We start from the raw sequence: 16,582 nt of genomic DNA, 5'->3' as shown, positions 1-16,582 counted from the left end.
ATTTAATTGTAAGGAATGTAAATAAAGCTTTATTATTATTATTATTATTATTATTATTTAACAGTGTGTTTAAACTAGTCCTAATATTGTACTGTGTGATAAGTAATAAACATCCTTCTTTAGGCATGGATATTCGGTGGCCATTGCCTTTTCCCTATGAAAAAAAAAAAAAAAATATTAAAATCACTATCTGTGGACTGTGTCTGTTCTGTCAAATGTCAATGTCGTGTAAAATGGTGAACAGGTGAAGAGTCGTTGCTTGGTTTACGAATATCATTTAATTGATTAGTGAATTATTTCAGAAATATGTGGTATAACATCAAGAAAACGATTTAAATCTTACTTCAGCATTATAAACCTCATAATATTTTTCTGTTGTTTGAGAGAAAACAGTGTTGCGTGGACTGTAACACTTTTTAAAAATTAAGGTTATTGTTCTAAATAAACAGATTTTTGCTGATTATTTTCAAAGTTCTAAATAAAAATGGGTGTCCCGAAGTTCTTTAGGTACACAAGTGAAAGGTATCCTTGCCTTAACGAACTGGTTAAGCAGTATCAGGTATGTTTTGTTTATCATTTTGAATGTATAAATTGAAACATTGGCAAGGATTTGTATAAAGTTTTGAGGCCAGTATATGCAAAGAATTGGTGGGCCTGTATGAGCAGTAAGCAAGAATTTTCGGCTAAAGACATAGAATAGCTTATTCGCTCATAAACCTCTTTCGCGCCATCTACATTATATTAGCGGTGCACCCTGTGCCCTATTTCCAGTATTGAAAGTTATTTCAAACCTTAGGAGTTTATGTTAAATTATTGTTTTTTCAAATTTAATTTTATTAATAATTAAAATTTAAGTAAAAGTTACATTTCTGTTTCTAGTACACCATCCTCTAAGTATTGTTTAAATAGAATAAAAACAAATATAACATATAAAGTAAATGGCAGGGCAAGTTACACTTGCATTATCTATGGATAACTATAACACAAAGGAATGAAAGATGTCATTAAACATAATACAAGGATTATGAAATAAAGGTCATCATATATTGAATATAGTCATCATAGCTTGGTGCAGTTGTGTGTGGGGAGGCTCTGAATAAAGGTCATTCAAAATTCTCAGAGTACCTCAACAATTCACAGAATAATGCTGTCCACCCGTCATATTATAGATCCCATTGATCATTGCTGTCCAAGAGCATGTCAAACATTCATATGTTATATTTTATTTGTTTATTTGAACTCTGTTTTTATATAGTTGTAAAAATATGCCAAATTCTTAACAAGTCTACGTTCAAACCCCAGATAATGTGGGATAAAGGAACAAGAAAATTCTAACAGCAAGCATGCTATAATCTTCTTTCGTCTATTTTAAATCATAATTTTTTCTAAAAACTAATGCAAAATAGTTAGTATAGTATAATATGTAATAGTTATGTTGTGAAAAAATGATTTATATTAAATTATCAAATATTCTATCCTATTCTAGATACCAGATTTTGACATCATGTACTTAGACATGAACGGTATAATCCACAACTGCTCTCATCCTGATGATTCCGATCCGCACTTCCGTATCACTGAGGAGAAAATAATCAAAGACATATTCCATTATATCAGTATACTGTTTCAAATCATTAAGCCTAAGAAGTTATTCTTTATGGCTATCGATGGTGTAGCGCCAAGAGCTAAGATGAACCAGCAGAGAGGACGGAGGTAATTGAAAAAAAAAACTGATTATGTACTACTATTACCACTGGAACTGTTTAAAAATGCTATGTGCTCTATGCATGCTACTTCTATGCGAAATGACAGTTGGATAGATCAGTAGTGATGCTTAGCCATACAAACATATTAATGAGTCCAGTGGGAATGGTCCAGGTTGCAAAATTTCACCAAGGTCAGTTCAGCCATGCCATGCGTATATATTTAATAAAAACACACATTAGTGTTTATAATATTTATATGAACTATTTTCACAATTATCTCTGTTATATTACAATATTCCGGATTAGAGGCAGGTCTTGCTGAGCATAATTCATCATCATCTTCAACTGTAACCTTGCAATGCTGGGAACAGGCCTTTGCTCTCATAGGAGAGACGGTTTTAGAGCATATACCCACCATGCTACTCCAATCATTAGTGGACTTTAACAACTATTGTCACAAGTTAGTGATAATATCCAGGACCAATGGCCTAACATGACCTCTGGGGTTGCCACTGTCAATTTCTTAACTCTGGGCTTAAAATTCTTTTATAGAAAAAACCTAATACCTAACAATTTTTTTCCCAACCCAGGATCTTGTGATCTGTAGTTAAACATGCTAGACACATGACCAACAAGGCAGTCTCAGCATAATTGCTGAAATGTTACCGTTCACTTGAGATTTGGCGCCTCTTAGATTAATAGTAAAAATTCAATGTGCTTTTGCTTGATATCCAAAAGAGAGATTTATGTTTTATTCAATATTTTGAAACACTCACTCAACTGGCAAATCATAAATTTTAGTATAATCTTCTATTGTAAAATTTGAGAAAATAAATAAATACATTATTGATTGAAGACCCAAATGATGTTGCAGGCTTCCACTAGTGATATTATATTGGCAGTTACAGATCAATTGCATTAGCAATATAAAAATAACAAAGACCTGTAAATAGTGTAAATAACATATTTTATGAAATGTGTATTATGCAAATGAAAATATTGAAGTTCATATAAATGCATTTTATGTATTATTTGTTAATTTTTTTATAGATTTAGATCTGCAAGGGAAGCTGAAAGCTTGGAAGAAAAAGCTAAAGCAAAAGGTAAAAGATTTAAAACTTATTAAAGTATTAATTGATTGAGCGTTTGATGGTGAGGCCAGATTTAAGGAACCAAATGTTAAGGCTGCCAACCACTTTATGCTCCCACAGCGCTACCAACTGCTAAAAGTGTAGAAATGGGGTGGAAAGCAATTCAATTTGAAACCGACCACATTCGTCATGTATTTACACTGGGCACAATAACTCTGCCAAGTGTGTACAACTAAGAAATGATAATTTTAATTTAAAACTTGACAAAAAAGTATGCAAAAGCAGCTTAATTTTAATAACATATTATGTTGTTTTAAAATAAACAGTGATGATTTAAATTCATACTAGAGGACCTGCGCGACTTCGTCCGCGAATTAGTCGACTTAAAAAAATAGTCGTGTGTCCAATATAAATGATTCCGAGGGTCATTTATCGCCCCCGAAACCCCCCTTGTACACTAAATTTTATGAAAATCTTTGGTGCCGATTCCGAGATTCCAATTATATATATAAATATAATTATATTTAATTATATATATATATATATAATTATCGATAAAACACGAATAAAATGTCATTTGTCTAAAAATGAATCCTAGCAAGATCGATTTATCGCCCGCGTAATTTAGTAAACCCCTGTATACTAAATTTCATGGAAATCGTTGGAGCCGATTTCGAGATTCCAATGATATATAATCAAGAATTGCTCGTTTAAAGATATAAGATTATAATCTGTATTGCAGGTGAAGTTTTACCTACTGAAAAAAGATTTGACAGTAATTGCATCACACCAGGAACCGTTTTCATGGCGCGTTTACATGAACAGCTGCAATATTTTGTTAAGTCAAAAATGTCTACTGATCCTCTTTGGTCTAAAGTCAAAGTTATACTTTCTGGTCATGAGGTAAGTCATTTGTTTTTACCTTTGAACCCCTAACGTTTGAACCGTTACCTTTGAACGTAAATAGAGGAGTGATATAACTCTAACAACTTTATATTTATATATTACTATATATCATAATAGAGATTGAATTCAAAACTTCCTTCATTGTAATGAATATGTAACCGAATTATGAATACCGTTAAAGGGTGCATACTTATATTTTATGAGGAACCACCCTGTAATTATATTAAATTAAAAGTAGCATATTTATTTTACTATACAAACTAAATCAAAACATTCTAAGTGTTTACTTATGAAAACCCTTTTGAAGATAAAAGACCAACAATAATAAAGTGATAGGAGTCAATTGGGATAATGACTTAGGTGCCTTGCGGTATTTTAATTTTGCGTGTTATGCTAGGGTGGTATCTGATTTTTTTCAGTAAAAACTATGGCAGTGGTTTACTCAAGAACTATTAAAGTTGCGGGTTCACAATTAATTCTCAAATACAGTAAATAATGTAGCTCTAAAGCATGTGAAGTAATATTTCGGTTTTCATTTACACGTTGTATAAGGGCACTTTTGATAGACAAAAAGAAGTTGTAATAATTACATTCTTAAAATTAGATCCAAAGCTATGAAGGTTCCAAACGCGCTCTGTTCTACAAATGAAACTCTCAACAAACTAAGCGAGGTTTTCTCTTGGTTATCATTATAATATGACATTGTCACTTAAAACTTTTTAATTAATTGGAGTTATAGCAATAATTCATACCCAAGTTTTTTATTGTTAATGTAATTATTTATTATATTTTTAATAATTTATTTTATGTGCGCAAGTTACAAATTAATTTATTATTTAATTATATAATTAAAAAAAATGGCTGAGCCGTCATGGGACGCCTGGCCGATGTGAAACATCGAAATTGTTTTGTCGAGTTATATGCATAAAATATCTTATTATCAGAGGGAAAGATGTGGCATAGTGAAAAGATAAAGCATTACAATCATAGTGTAATTTTGCTTTCTTTGTAGGAGAATTCCAGGAATGAGAATTGTAGGAAATTTCACTGCCACCTCCTTCCTCTATTATCGCTTAGAGACATATTGTATTGTTAAAAATAGTTTTGTAAGTAAAACCCAGGCTATCCTAACATGTGTAACGTCGTAAACTGTATACAATATACACACTACTACGTATAATAATAAATATACTACGACAATACATGTCATCGCATCAAACAGTGTGCATTGTCAAAATATATACCTGGGGAAGGCATAAAACATTATATTCTCCCACAGCTTTATCAACGCTCAGAGCACTGGCGCACAAGTGGATATAATAACCAAATAATATATGTGTAATAATAAACGGGAGCAAACTTCTCCTATTCCATGTTCCCGTGATTTAGCAGGTAGACACGGGGAATCGGGGGATATAATTTTTATCTCCTGGACTGTTGCAACCAGTTGTCTCGATAGCCAACTGGACGAAGAGAGAGCGGTCCAAAAGTTGGGCATGTTTTTGTTTTTTTTTTTGGTGGCGGCGAACTCTGGAGCGGCGCCGGTCTCCCTGGTGGTCCGGACGATATGGCTGGGCGCAAACTTTATTATAATAAGTTTTATTTCTTTTTTCCAAGACCCCTGGCGAAGGAGAGCACAAGATAATGGACTACATACGTTGGGCGCGCTCACAACCAGAGTACGATCCGAACACTAGACACTGCCTGTATGGCTTGGATGCGGATCTTATTATGCTGGGCATGTGCACACACGAACCTCATTTCGCACTTCTCAGGGAAGAGGTGAGTTTTAAAACCATTTTATTGGAACCTTCTAGAGCAAAAACTTAAAAAGCAAGAGATATGTCGTAGGAAATAGAAACATTATAACTCCTGACCTGATAAATAAATAAAAAAGGCATTGTACAAAAGGTGTTTCAGTTAAATTAAGTCAGTCAATGGCATATGGAAAGTACTACATCCATGCTAATTCCTACCACAAAAACGAAAAAGAGCGAACCCGTATGTATTCGGTACTCTAATAAATAGAACTCGTTACTTTCGTATCGTTACTCGCTACTTCTGATGCCTCATAACGAACGTGCAATATTGAGCCGTATTGCGTACGCGTACGTACGTACGTGACGTCACAGCGTAACATCATTCCATTCGTTTGTAGGCGCACCTATTACTGTTAGGTATGTAGTCACAGTACTCACCGAATAATGTCTTCTACTGTATCACTTCGCAATTATCGTAATCTGTAGAAAACATACATATGCTAGATTAAAAAGTTACCTAGTTTATTTTTACGTAGGTTTAACATTTCTTCTGTTAAAACAACACTTTATATCCATGCAAGGTACAATTGTTATTCATATCGCGAACACTAAACCTCACTTTGTGTTTTATTAAATGCACTACTTAATATTTTGAAACTTTTCGTATCGTAACCTCAAAATACGTAAAATGATAAATGTAAAAAACAAATAACATGGAATGCTATCTCTTTCTATTAAAAAAAAACCTCATATAAAGCTACGGGTACTAATACAGCATTCTAAAATAGTCAAAGTACCGAGAGACTAAAAGTGGCCTAACGGTGTTTTCTTTCACCGTCGAAGCAAGTGATATTTTTAATTACTTAAAACGCACATAACTTAGAAAATTTAGAGGTGAAGATAAAGTGAAGTCAAGCTCCTATCCACTGCGCTATCACAGCTTCATGCTACTTCTATGACAAACACTGGCATTGAGTGTCACTCATAGGAAATCCCAACAATTTGACGGCCGATTGGCGCAGTGGGCAGCGACCCTGCTTTCTGAGTCCAAGGCCGTGGGTTCGATTCCCACAACTGGAAAATGTTTGTGTGAAGAACATGAATGTTGTTCAGTGTCTGGGTGCATATATGTATATTATAAATATTTATGTATATGATTCGTAAAAATATTCATCAGTTATCTTAGTACCCATAACACAAGGTACGCTTACTTTGGGACTAGGTGGCGGTGTGTGTATTGTCGTAGTATATTTATTTATTATTTATTTATTTATTTAATTGTTTACAGGTGAAGTTCGGCAAGACAACTCAACGTGCAACAAGTCCCGAAGAAACAAACTTCTATCTACTCCACCTGTCTCTAATGAGGGCGTATTTAGAGCAAGAGTTCATATCTATAAAGAACAGCTTGCCTTTCCCGTACGATATAGAGAAAATAGTGGATGACTGGGTGTTGATGGGTTTCCTCGTGGGAAACGACTTTATACCGCATTTACCTAATATGCATATAAATAATGACGCATTACCTCTATTGTATAAGACGTATATGAACGTACTTCCTACTTTGGACGGTGAGTATACACAAACTTACATATTGTATCAGTAATTGATTTATTTATTTTATTTTATTTAGAATACATTATTGCACAAACTTAGAAACAATACAAGAAACACACAAGAAAACAAAAAAAATAAGTAAAATTAAAAACAATTAAAAAAAATAATAATAAAAAAGTTAAATACAGTTGTGTGCAAAGGCGGCCTTACATACACAGGCAAGAGAAAAAAAAAATTAAAATATATATATACTACATACTATATAACATACACATATAAGAATTAATAAAATAAATATATAATAAAATAAACATATATACATATATATATATATATATATATACATATAATAAACAAATGTATGTACCTCATAGTAATACAATCTTTTGTACTAATACTATAGTCGGAAAAATGTAATAGGCCCGTTTTGACATTTGTGCAAGACCATAGAATGTAACTTGGAACGAAACTGAAAGAAACAAAAAAATAAAAATCAATTACATACAGTGTTTTAAAAAATACGTAAATTTTTTTGGGACGTTAAATAATATGAAAGAATATATCGCGAGTATTCTTTTTGCGCTTACTTCATAGTAGCATGCAATTTATAATTGTTGCGAAACGTTCCGAAAACAGTTACGTTCTCAGTCTTTTTTTTTTTTATACTAGAGCTGTAACCATTTTTTTACTGAATATCGAAATTAAATATTGTGTAGTTATCTTTACTGCAAAGAATAAGCTTGGTTCTCAAAATGGGTTCTAAATAATGAGTCTGAGATGATGTATCTGACCAAGCGGCACATGACTGAAGCGTCCCCGCGCGCACTGCGCAGTTTTTCGTTCCTTATCTTGTAAAGTTGACTGTGCGCTCGTTTAAGTTTGATATAAATTGTTTACTATTACGTTAACTTTGGCTCTTCTATTTTGGACATTAAATTAAACATAGTGATTTGACTCGATTTTTGTGTTTGTTGTTATATAGTACTAACTCTGTTTCAACATGTTGAAAAGTGGACGTATAATCAACAGCCAGTCACGCATATTGGTTGTGAAGTTAAAGGAATACTTTGAACGAACGAACACTTTACAATACATAATAATATCAATCAAGTACTGATACAAACTTGAATTGATTTATCGTGAGTATCGAGTACAGAGTCTTATGGTTCCATAACTAGTTACGTCGCGATGACAAATTTCAAAACGGGCCTATTACATTTTTACGACTATACCTACTCATAAACACAATCTGCTAGGTAATACTCAAACAATCTGGTTTTGAAGATGGGTAGGGATTTGGAATTGCGAATTTCAGAGGGAAGGCTATTCCACAATATGACGGACTTACAGGTAAATGAATTACTATAGTATCGTGTGTGACTAGCTGGGATATGTAAACGATTGTCAGAACACTGATTATGTGCTTGATATATAAAGTGAAAGCAGAGTATGAAATTTAAACGGGAACTGTATAAAGGAAGTTACTAGATATACCTTTAGATTTAATTTGTGACGGCCGGCTGGCGACTGCGCTCCTGCCTTCCGAGTCCAAGGCCATGGGTTCGATTCCCAGAACTAAAAAGTGTTTGTGTGATAAACATGATTTTTTTTTTCAGTATCTGGGTGTTTATCTCTATGTTATAAGTATTTATGTATATTACTCATTAAATTTTTCATCGGCCATATTAGTACACATAACAAGCTACGCCTACTTTGGGGCTGGATGGCGATGTGTGTCGTTTTCGTAATATATTTTTTATTTTTACATTTCATTTGAGGTATACAAACTTATTCGAACTATACCAGTAATTCAAGCTATGAGGTTGGCACAATATTATGTCTTCTTCTTCCAACTTAAAGAAGCCTTCATGTTATACATACACACACATACACACACCCACACACATCCAAATTATAACACCTCGTCCAAATTATAACACTTAAATTTACCCCCGTCATTTTTGCGACGGGGGTAAATTCATATTTCGTTAAAAACTAATTTCAGATATTCGTCGATTTTTAACTTTCGTGACACTAGAATCTCCTTATTCATGTTACATCATTTTAGGTTACATAAATGAGGCTGGTGACTTAAACCTCGGTAGGTTTGAAATATTCATGCAGGAGCTGGCAAAGATAGATAAGGAAAAGTTTCAAGACACGTACGCAGATCTTAAATATTTCGAGGGGAAAACTGGCAGACGGCCTAATGCTATGGAGCGGAAAGAGGTGCGTGCATTCAATTTTGTTTAAAAATCATATTTCTTTTGTACTAGCGGTCCCTGGCGACTTCGTCCGCGTTTAAGTCTACATTAAAAGATATATATACGCTTTCGGAAAAACTTTGTGATGCATGATTTTATTCGAAACGCAGCGGAAGCTGTACCACCGATTTTAAAACATTCTTTATTGGTGATATGCTCCTATTCAGCGGCGTGCACTTCATACATGCACAAAAGCAATGCATACCCTAACATTTTTGTATAACTCGTAAAGGGGAAGGGTTTTTCAATTTTATGCCATCTTCCTTCTTTATGCATACCCTGGTCAAAAACCCCGTGTACGCCACTGCTCGTATTGGTCTTAGCGTAATATTATATATAGCCAATAGCCTTCCTCGGTGAATGGGCTATCCAACACTGAAATATTTTAAAAAAATATTTCAGCGTTGGATAGCCCATTCACCTGATTAAAAATCAGACCAGTACTTCCTGAGATCTTCGTGTTCGAGTAAAAAAAAACATCGAACTGCACTTTTATATATTACTTGAAGATAAAGTGTGGATGGTAGGGTGTTTTTCTCACTTCCATCTATGTGGTAATAATCGCTATAGCTCACCAGACCGTATTGGAGCAGCGTGGTGAGTTTTTACTCTAAAACCTTCTCTTCTTTGTAATAGAAGGTCTATGCTTTAAGCAGTGGGACGTCAATCAACTTAGGATGATGATAATGTAGCATACTTTTGGCCGATAGTATAATTTTGTTTATTTTTATCTCTCTTGACTTTCATAGCTCTATCTCATTTCTTTTTAACTGTTGTATGATTTAGGATCTTGATATCAGGTACTTGTTTTCTTTAGATTATAAGATAAGTTAAATAAATTCGATAAAAATCATAGGTTAAAAGTACTAACTATATAACATAGAATGCCTCGTTGATCTAGTAGTTATAATATTCGACAGCAGACCACGAAGTCCTGGATTCGATCTAGCCTAGGCATTACATGGTTACAAAACGGGCATATACCACGCTGTGTGACTGAGACAGCTGAATGAAGAGTGAATGACAGACAGAGATGGTCGTATACTTAGCTGTTTATTTTGTTTGCAGTACAAACCTAACAACGACGACACTTTTAACGTGAACATAGATGATATAAAGGCAAACAAACCTGACGATGAATTGCAAGCCCTTATCAATGCGACGCAGGAAATGGTAATAAAATACTTATTCACAACAGTACATTTATATTTCTCATAAGCCACTTACAATGCTAAATTCATTCATTATTTGTGTTTATTCCACTACAAGTTAGCCCCCTACACTTTTATTGTACACCACATAAACATTGTAAATAAAAATGTAAAGAAAAGTATAATTTTTTTTAGTTTATGTGTGAATTGTTTTTAATCTGGCTTAGTTTTAGTGTGTAATTATTAATAATAACTCTCCACACCACCCAATCGGTTTCCCTTGGTTTTCCTGATCCTAAGGTTGCCTGGAAGAGTTCGCTACTAAGTGATAAGGCCGCCTTTTGAATCCTACTCTTTAAGTTTCCTCTTGTTGTGTAATTTTTTTTTCTTTTTGTGGTATTTGTACACCACCAAAGTGTATAAATAAATAATGCAATTTTGTTTCTGCACTGTTTTAATATATCCCTTTTTATTCGCAGTATATGGATGATATGGAGAATGATGAGGAATATGACGACACTAGTGATGGTACAGTATTTTTAATAAGCTCTTTCCGCTATATTAAAAACGTGCTGTAGCGCTGGAGTATTCACATATACTTGTTGCGTTCTGACATTTTGAAAGGTGCTGTGACAACAATGAATGAGTGAATGAATGAATGAATGAATGAATGAATGAATGAATGAATGAATATACTTTTATGGCACACCAGAAAAAGTACATAAAAAAGAATAGTATAACATAACAACGCATACCATCCTTGTTTTTTCCAACTTGTCTTATAATTTATCATTCAATCAATCAAGTCATTTATAGCATAGCAAAATGAGTTACATAAGATCTTATTTTATGCACAATAAAGGTATCAAGTCAAGTTTCGTCTTCCAGAATGCAATATTACAAATATTTATATTGAATAAATTAATATATAAAAATTACAATACATACTCCCAAATAAAGTATTCGTCAAAGTTATTGAATAATTAAATGTCAGTTTCAATATCAAAACGAGTGTTATGAAATAAAAAAATACAAAAACAATAAAATGAGATTTCCTTTATGTTTTTATTATTTTCTTAACAAATTGGAAATAAACTTTACACTAAAAGTAACAATATATTTTTTACATTATAAAATAAGTAAAGAAAAGAATGGACTTTATTTTGACGTTACGCCAAGTTTATTTATTAGTTTAATATTAATTAGAAACAACATGTTGTATTTCTTTCTTAGAGGAGGCAACAATGGAAATGGAGTTTAAGTTACATAAAAAGGACTACTATATGAATAAATTAGATTATTCGAAAGTAACAGAGTGAGTATTTACCTTAGTTTGATATTAATTTTAAATTTTAACTATACATGTTAATTTACAACGCTAGATATTATTGTTTTTCCTGAGATTTACTGATGTTTTACTCAGTTAGGGCGTACAGTAAAGACAAAAACAACAAATAACTTTCCGTTGATAACATCGCGTTTATTTAAACGGCCGATTGGCGCAGTTTGCAGCGACCCTGCTTTCTGAGTCCAGGGCCGTGGGTTCGATTCCCACAACTGGAAAATGTTTGTGTGATGAGCATGAATATTTTTCAGTGTCCGGGTGTTTATATGTATATTATAAGTATTTATGTATATTATTCACAAAAAATATTCATCAGTCATCTCAGTACCCATAACACAAGCTACGCTTACTTTGGGGCTCGATGGCAATGTGTGCGTTGTCGTAGTATATAAGTAAGTTATAAGTATATAACATTAGCAATATTTGCCACGTTTTGTGTTAAAGTTAAGTGGCAAGAGGTGATAGCGCATTGGGTAGGACTCACGGGGATCCCATCACGCACCTCTGAGTTTTCTAAGTAATGTGCGTTTTAAGTAATTAAAATATAACTTGCTTCAACGGTGAAGGAAACCTGCATGTCTGAGAGTACTCGATAATGTTCTCAAAGGTGTGTGGAGTCCACCAAATCCCTTCTCATTGTAGGAGGAGACCCGTGCTCTGTAGTTGGCCGGAAATGGGTTGATGTGAAGAGTTAAGTTTTATAACAAAAAAAAAAATGTTTTCAGTTTGAGTTTGTTGTTTTAGCGAAGTGCTAGCGGACCAAGCGGAGGGCTATGTCCGCGCGATACAGTGGAATCTCTTCTACTACTACAAGGGATGCCCTTCTTGGTGTTGGTACTACCCCCACCACTACGCCCCGTACATATCAGACATAAGAGATTTCAAAGATCTACAATTTGAATTCGAACTGGGGGAACCGTTCAAGCCGTTTGAGCAGGTATGTTTTGACAGTTCAGCGGTGGGATATTTTCGAGTGTTTTGGAGATTTTAATACCATTTTTATTGTTTAATAGAGATTGCCCGGGAAGAAGATTCATTATTGTGGTCATGAATTTCTTTCATTGGTTGTTAGATACTCTCTAATATATTTCTTAAGTCCAGTCCAGATCCAGTTGCATGGATCGTGGTCCCGTCGTGACCTTTACTCTCTTCTCTAATATATTATGAGAATTAACCTATACTCCACACAGAAAAGATCTTCGGCGATCTTCTTTGAAGTTTACAATGAATAGTTGTTGTTCTAAACAATTATTCATTGTAAAGTCAACATGTCCTAAGGATGCTCCGGTGTCGGAGCGAAACGTGCGTAGAGAGTACATTGCCGAAGATCTGTTTCGTGTAGAGTATAAAGATTGAAGAATTTATAAAAATTACCCGTACAGGTTCTTTTGCTTATCTTGGAGTATAGCAAATTAAGCTTAATTTTCATAATATATCATGGAATTCCGCAAAGTAACGCCTGCGTCCATCCAATACCTCTTTGATATATGGAATTCGGTATATGGAACTATACTTTTACTTGTAGCTCTTAGCGGTGCTTCCAGCAGCCAGTAAGCATTTATTACCGACACCGTTCCACGACCTCATGACCGATGAAGACTCTCCGATAGTGCATTACTACCCGTTGAACTTTGAGACCGATCTCAACGGCAAGAAGAACGATTGGGAGGCTGTGGTGTTAATACCATTCATTGACGAGGTAAGAGCTAGTATAAATTGAAAATTCCTACACGAGAATAATATTTAAGTTGTATAATGTTATTATTATTATTTTTATTTATTATTATTATTATTTTTTATTCTATCATTTATTGAGTTTCATTTTTTTTTAAATTCTTAACAATGCATCAAAAACAAAATACTATTAAAAATTTAAAAGAAGAAACAAAAACACCCTCCGCTTGCGGGGCTTTTGAATTCCCAAGCGCCGTTTCAAGGACTACTGCCTTCTGTATCCGACCCTTGATCCAACAACCAAGCGAAAGCTTCTTAAGTTGTTGGTCGAAGCTTTTCGCGAGAAGACCATTGACTGAATCGACAATCGGAAAAATAACTGTCGGCTCAACATTCCATCTCGTGAGCAAGGTCCAAGTATTTAGATACTTTTCCTTTTCAGCTTCCACCAGATTATCGTCATGTGGAATAGTAATGTCTACAATTATTGCACGGCGCACTGATCGATCGACTAGCACTATATCAGGTCTATTGGCTGTAATGTTCGTGTCAGAGATAATCGTTCGTTTTATTATTATTATTAGCTAAGCGCAATTAGAATATCACTTGATTCAACGGTGGAGGAAAACATCGTGAGGATACCTGCATACCTGAGAGTTCTACGTAATTTTCTCTAAGGTGTGCGGACTCCACCAATCCGCACTGGGCCCCTAAGGAGACACGTGCACTGAAGACAAGAAATGGATTGATATAATGAATAGCTTAGTTATTGGGGCGACTGAGTGGAACCCCCGGCACGCACTAACGTTTCAGGGTTATGTGCATTTTTTTAAACAATTAAAATATAACTTGTTTTAACGGTGAACGTAAACATCGCAAAGAAATCTGCATGCCTGAGAGTTCTCATTGATGTTCTTAAGTGCTTGTGAAGTCTACCAATGTGCATTCGACCAGTGCGATAAACTACGGTCTTAACGGATGGTGATAATTAGTTTATAATGATGATCACATAGAAGTATTTTTATGATTACAGACTAATCTCTTATCGGCAATGTCACCATGCTATCAGAGGCTAACTGAAGAGGAACTGAAACGAAATATGCACGGACCTATGCTTGTTTATAATTGGACACCAGAAAACTTGGGTAAGCATATTTGTTGTATTTTTTCAGGTGATATAATAATATATATTTCTCGAATGTTCGGTTTTTATAATAATACAATCTTTATTAAACAAAACATTAGTAATTATAATCAAAAAGTCGATATAAACAATCGACTTACTAGACACGGACATAAATTAGTGATACCTGCATATCGTCTTAGATAAGTGCAGAAATCCTTTATGACATGATACCGAAGGTTATATCTTACCTAAGTTACTTTAGATCTACCTTTACCTGAGTTTTAACAATTTATAAAACATATTTAATCACTCGTGGTTACTACACGATTGATGAATTCCTTAACGACAAGGCTGCTTGGAAGCAGGCCACTTCGCTCTCATCTCTCATAAATAAGAAAAAAAATCGAAAGATAATAAAGCTATAAAATTATGTTGGAAACAAACTTTACGTGTTCCTTTTTCTATATTCTGTTATTAGCAGTGAGTTTTCTTAAGAAATAAAATGAAATAAAATTAAAAAATAAATATATTGACTGAAGCACACCTCACTATTATCACAATTATATTATATTCAAGGTCAAATAGTAGCGCCGCAATACTTCCCACCAATAGCAGTAAGTCACGCAGTTGAAACGGCAGTCTGGAGAACAGAACTAGATGTTTCCGATGACCAGCTGATACGAGGAATGCTGCCTAATGTCGACCGGGACATACTTTATCCTGGATTCCCCACTATGCGGTATATGGACTTTAAGGTATAAATAACTTCATCCCAATAGTTTACTAGAGAACTCATAAAAATATTCATCAGTAATTTTAGTACCCATTACACAAGCTACTACGTTTACTTTGAGACTAGATGGCGATGTGTATATTGTCGTCAGTTATTTATTTATTTATACATTAAATAAATGAATAAAATACAGAAATGAATGAAAATCAAGGTGAGATTTTCTAAGGATGCTTTCTGGTCATGCAGATATTTTCGGGCTGTTTTCTTCCTTTCATATAACTTTTTCTGTCACACGGGCTCTAGCGGGACGCAGAATAACTACAGTTGAGCCTGCGGACCTAACCCCGTGCTGATCTGGTTCTGGTATGAACGCACGCGGATAAAATTCGCACGCGGACCAAATCCGGACGCGCACCAAATCCGTACGCGCACCAAATCACCACGCGTGTAGAAATTGCATGACAGGAAAAGGGTACTAAGTCTCAATTTAATCATCGTCAGAGAATATGATTGTTAAGCTGGGGTAAAAGCATCTCATTACAGATAAGTTTTTTTTTTTACCGATAATGAGGCGTGGACGAAACGGCCGCTTTTGTATTTAAAGTGTTTTGGTTTGTGAGAGCTAGGCTAGAGTCATTGATTTGGTTTTTTCTTGGTGGTCCCTTCAAGTAACTGTCTAGACGATTAATGAGAGAATTTCGAGTTACAAAAAACAAGGTAAATTTCATATTATATATACCAGCTGTTTGCGTTCATAAGACCACATAAACGAATTTCACATTTACTATCGGCATTTTGTTTGCAGACAACAATAAAGAAATGCAAAGTGAAAGTATTCGACCAGCCCTCGCGCAACGAGAGTATGATCATAGAACTAATACCTGCCGAGAACACAGATCCGCCGCTCGAGTTAGTTGCTGAAAAACTGCTGGGGAAAATTATTTGGGTGGGCTGGCCACATCTGACGCGTGCCAAGTGAGTAAAACGAGTCGTGAAGTGGCATTGGGCGGGGCACATACCTCGGTGAACTGACTGACATTAGGGTCTCAAGGTGCTGGAATGGCGACCGCGCACCGGTTACGCAGCGTTGGTCGACCCTCAAAAACGTAGACAGATGATATCAAGCTAATATAGACCGTGGATTTTGGAGCTCTCTACAAAAGATGTTTCTAGCTTTGAAATAGTTACACTGTATTTTCTCACGTTCTGGCGTTTGGAAGGTGCTGTCAGTAGTAGTGTATCGACAAAACACTGCGTGATATTCTGACG

At 34.6% G+C, this 16,582-nt stretch overlaps 1 protein-coding gene across 1 annotated transcript in view; it reads left to right on the top strand.

The window, feature by feature from the left end:
* Positions 1-232: 232 nt before the first annotated feature.
* Positions 233-16,582, top strand: part of LOC120625536 (5'-3' exoribonuclease 1) — a 35,959-nt gene continuing 19,609 nt past the window's right edge. Inside the window, exons 1-15 of the mRNA XM_039892583.1 lie at positions 233-559; positions 1,487-1,713; positions 2,757-2,809; positions 3,540-3,700; positions 5,321-5,485; positions 6,752-7,034; positions 9,089-9,249; positions 10,353-10,457; positions 10,915-10,963; positions 11,669-11,750; positions 12,525-12,717; positions 13,306-13,479; positions 14,488-14,599; positions 15,157-15,335; positions 16,119-16,288. Coding sequence (XP_039748517.1) covers positions 485-559; positions 1,487-1,713; positions 2,757-2,809; positions 3,540-3,700; positions 5,321-5,485; positions 6,752-7,034; positions 9,089-9,249; positions 10,353-10,457; positions 10,915-10,963; positions 11,669-11,750; positions 12,525-12,717; positions 13,306-13,479; positions 14,488-14,599; positions 15,157-15,335; positions 16,119-16,288 — 2,189 coding nt within the window. The 5' untranslated portion in view covers positions 233-484. The remainder of the gene's footprint in view (positions 560-1,486; positions 1,714-2,756; positions 2,810-3,539; positions 3,701-5,320; positions 5,486-6,751; positions 7,035-9,088; positions 9,250-10,352; positions 10,458-10,914; positions 10,964-11,668; positions 11,751-12,524; positions 12,718-13,305; positions 13,480-14,487; positions 14,600-15,156; positions 15,336-16,118; positions 16,289-16,582) is intronic.

Source organism: Pararge aegeria, chromosome 8 (assembly GCF_905163445.1).
Source record: "Pararge aegeria chromosome 8, ilParAegt1.1, whole genome shotgun sequence".
Taxonomy (NCBI): Eukaryota; Metazoa; Arthropoda; class Insecta; order Lepidoptera; family Nymphalidae; genus Pararge; species Pararge aegeria.
This window is presented reverse-complemented; position numbering and strand designations above follow the sequence as displayed.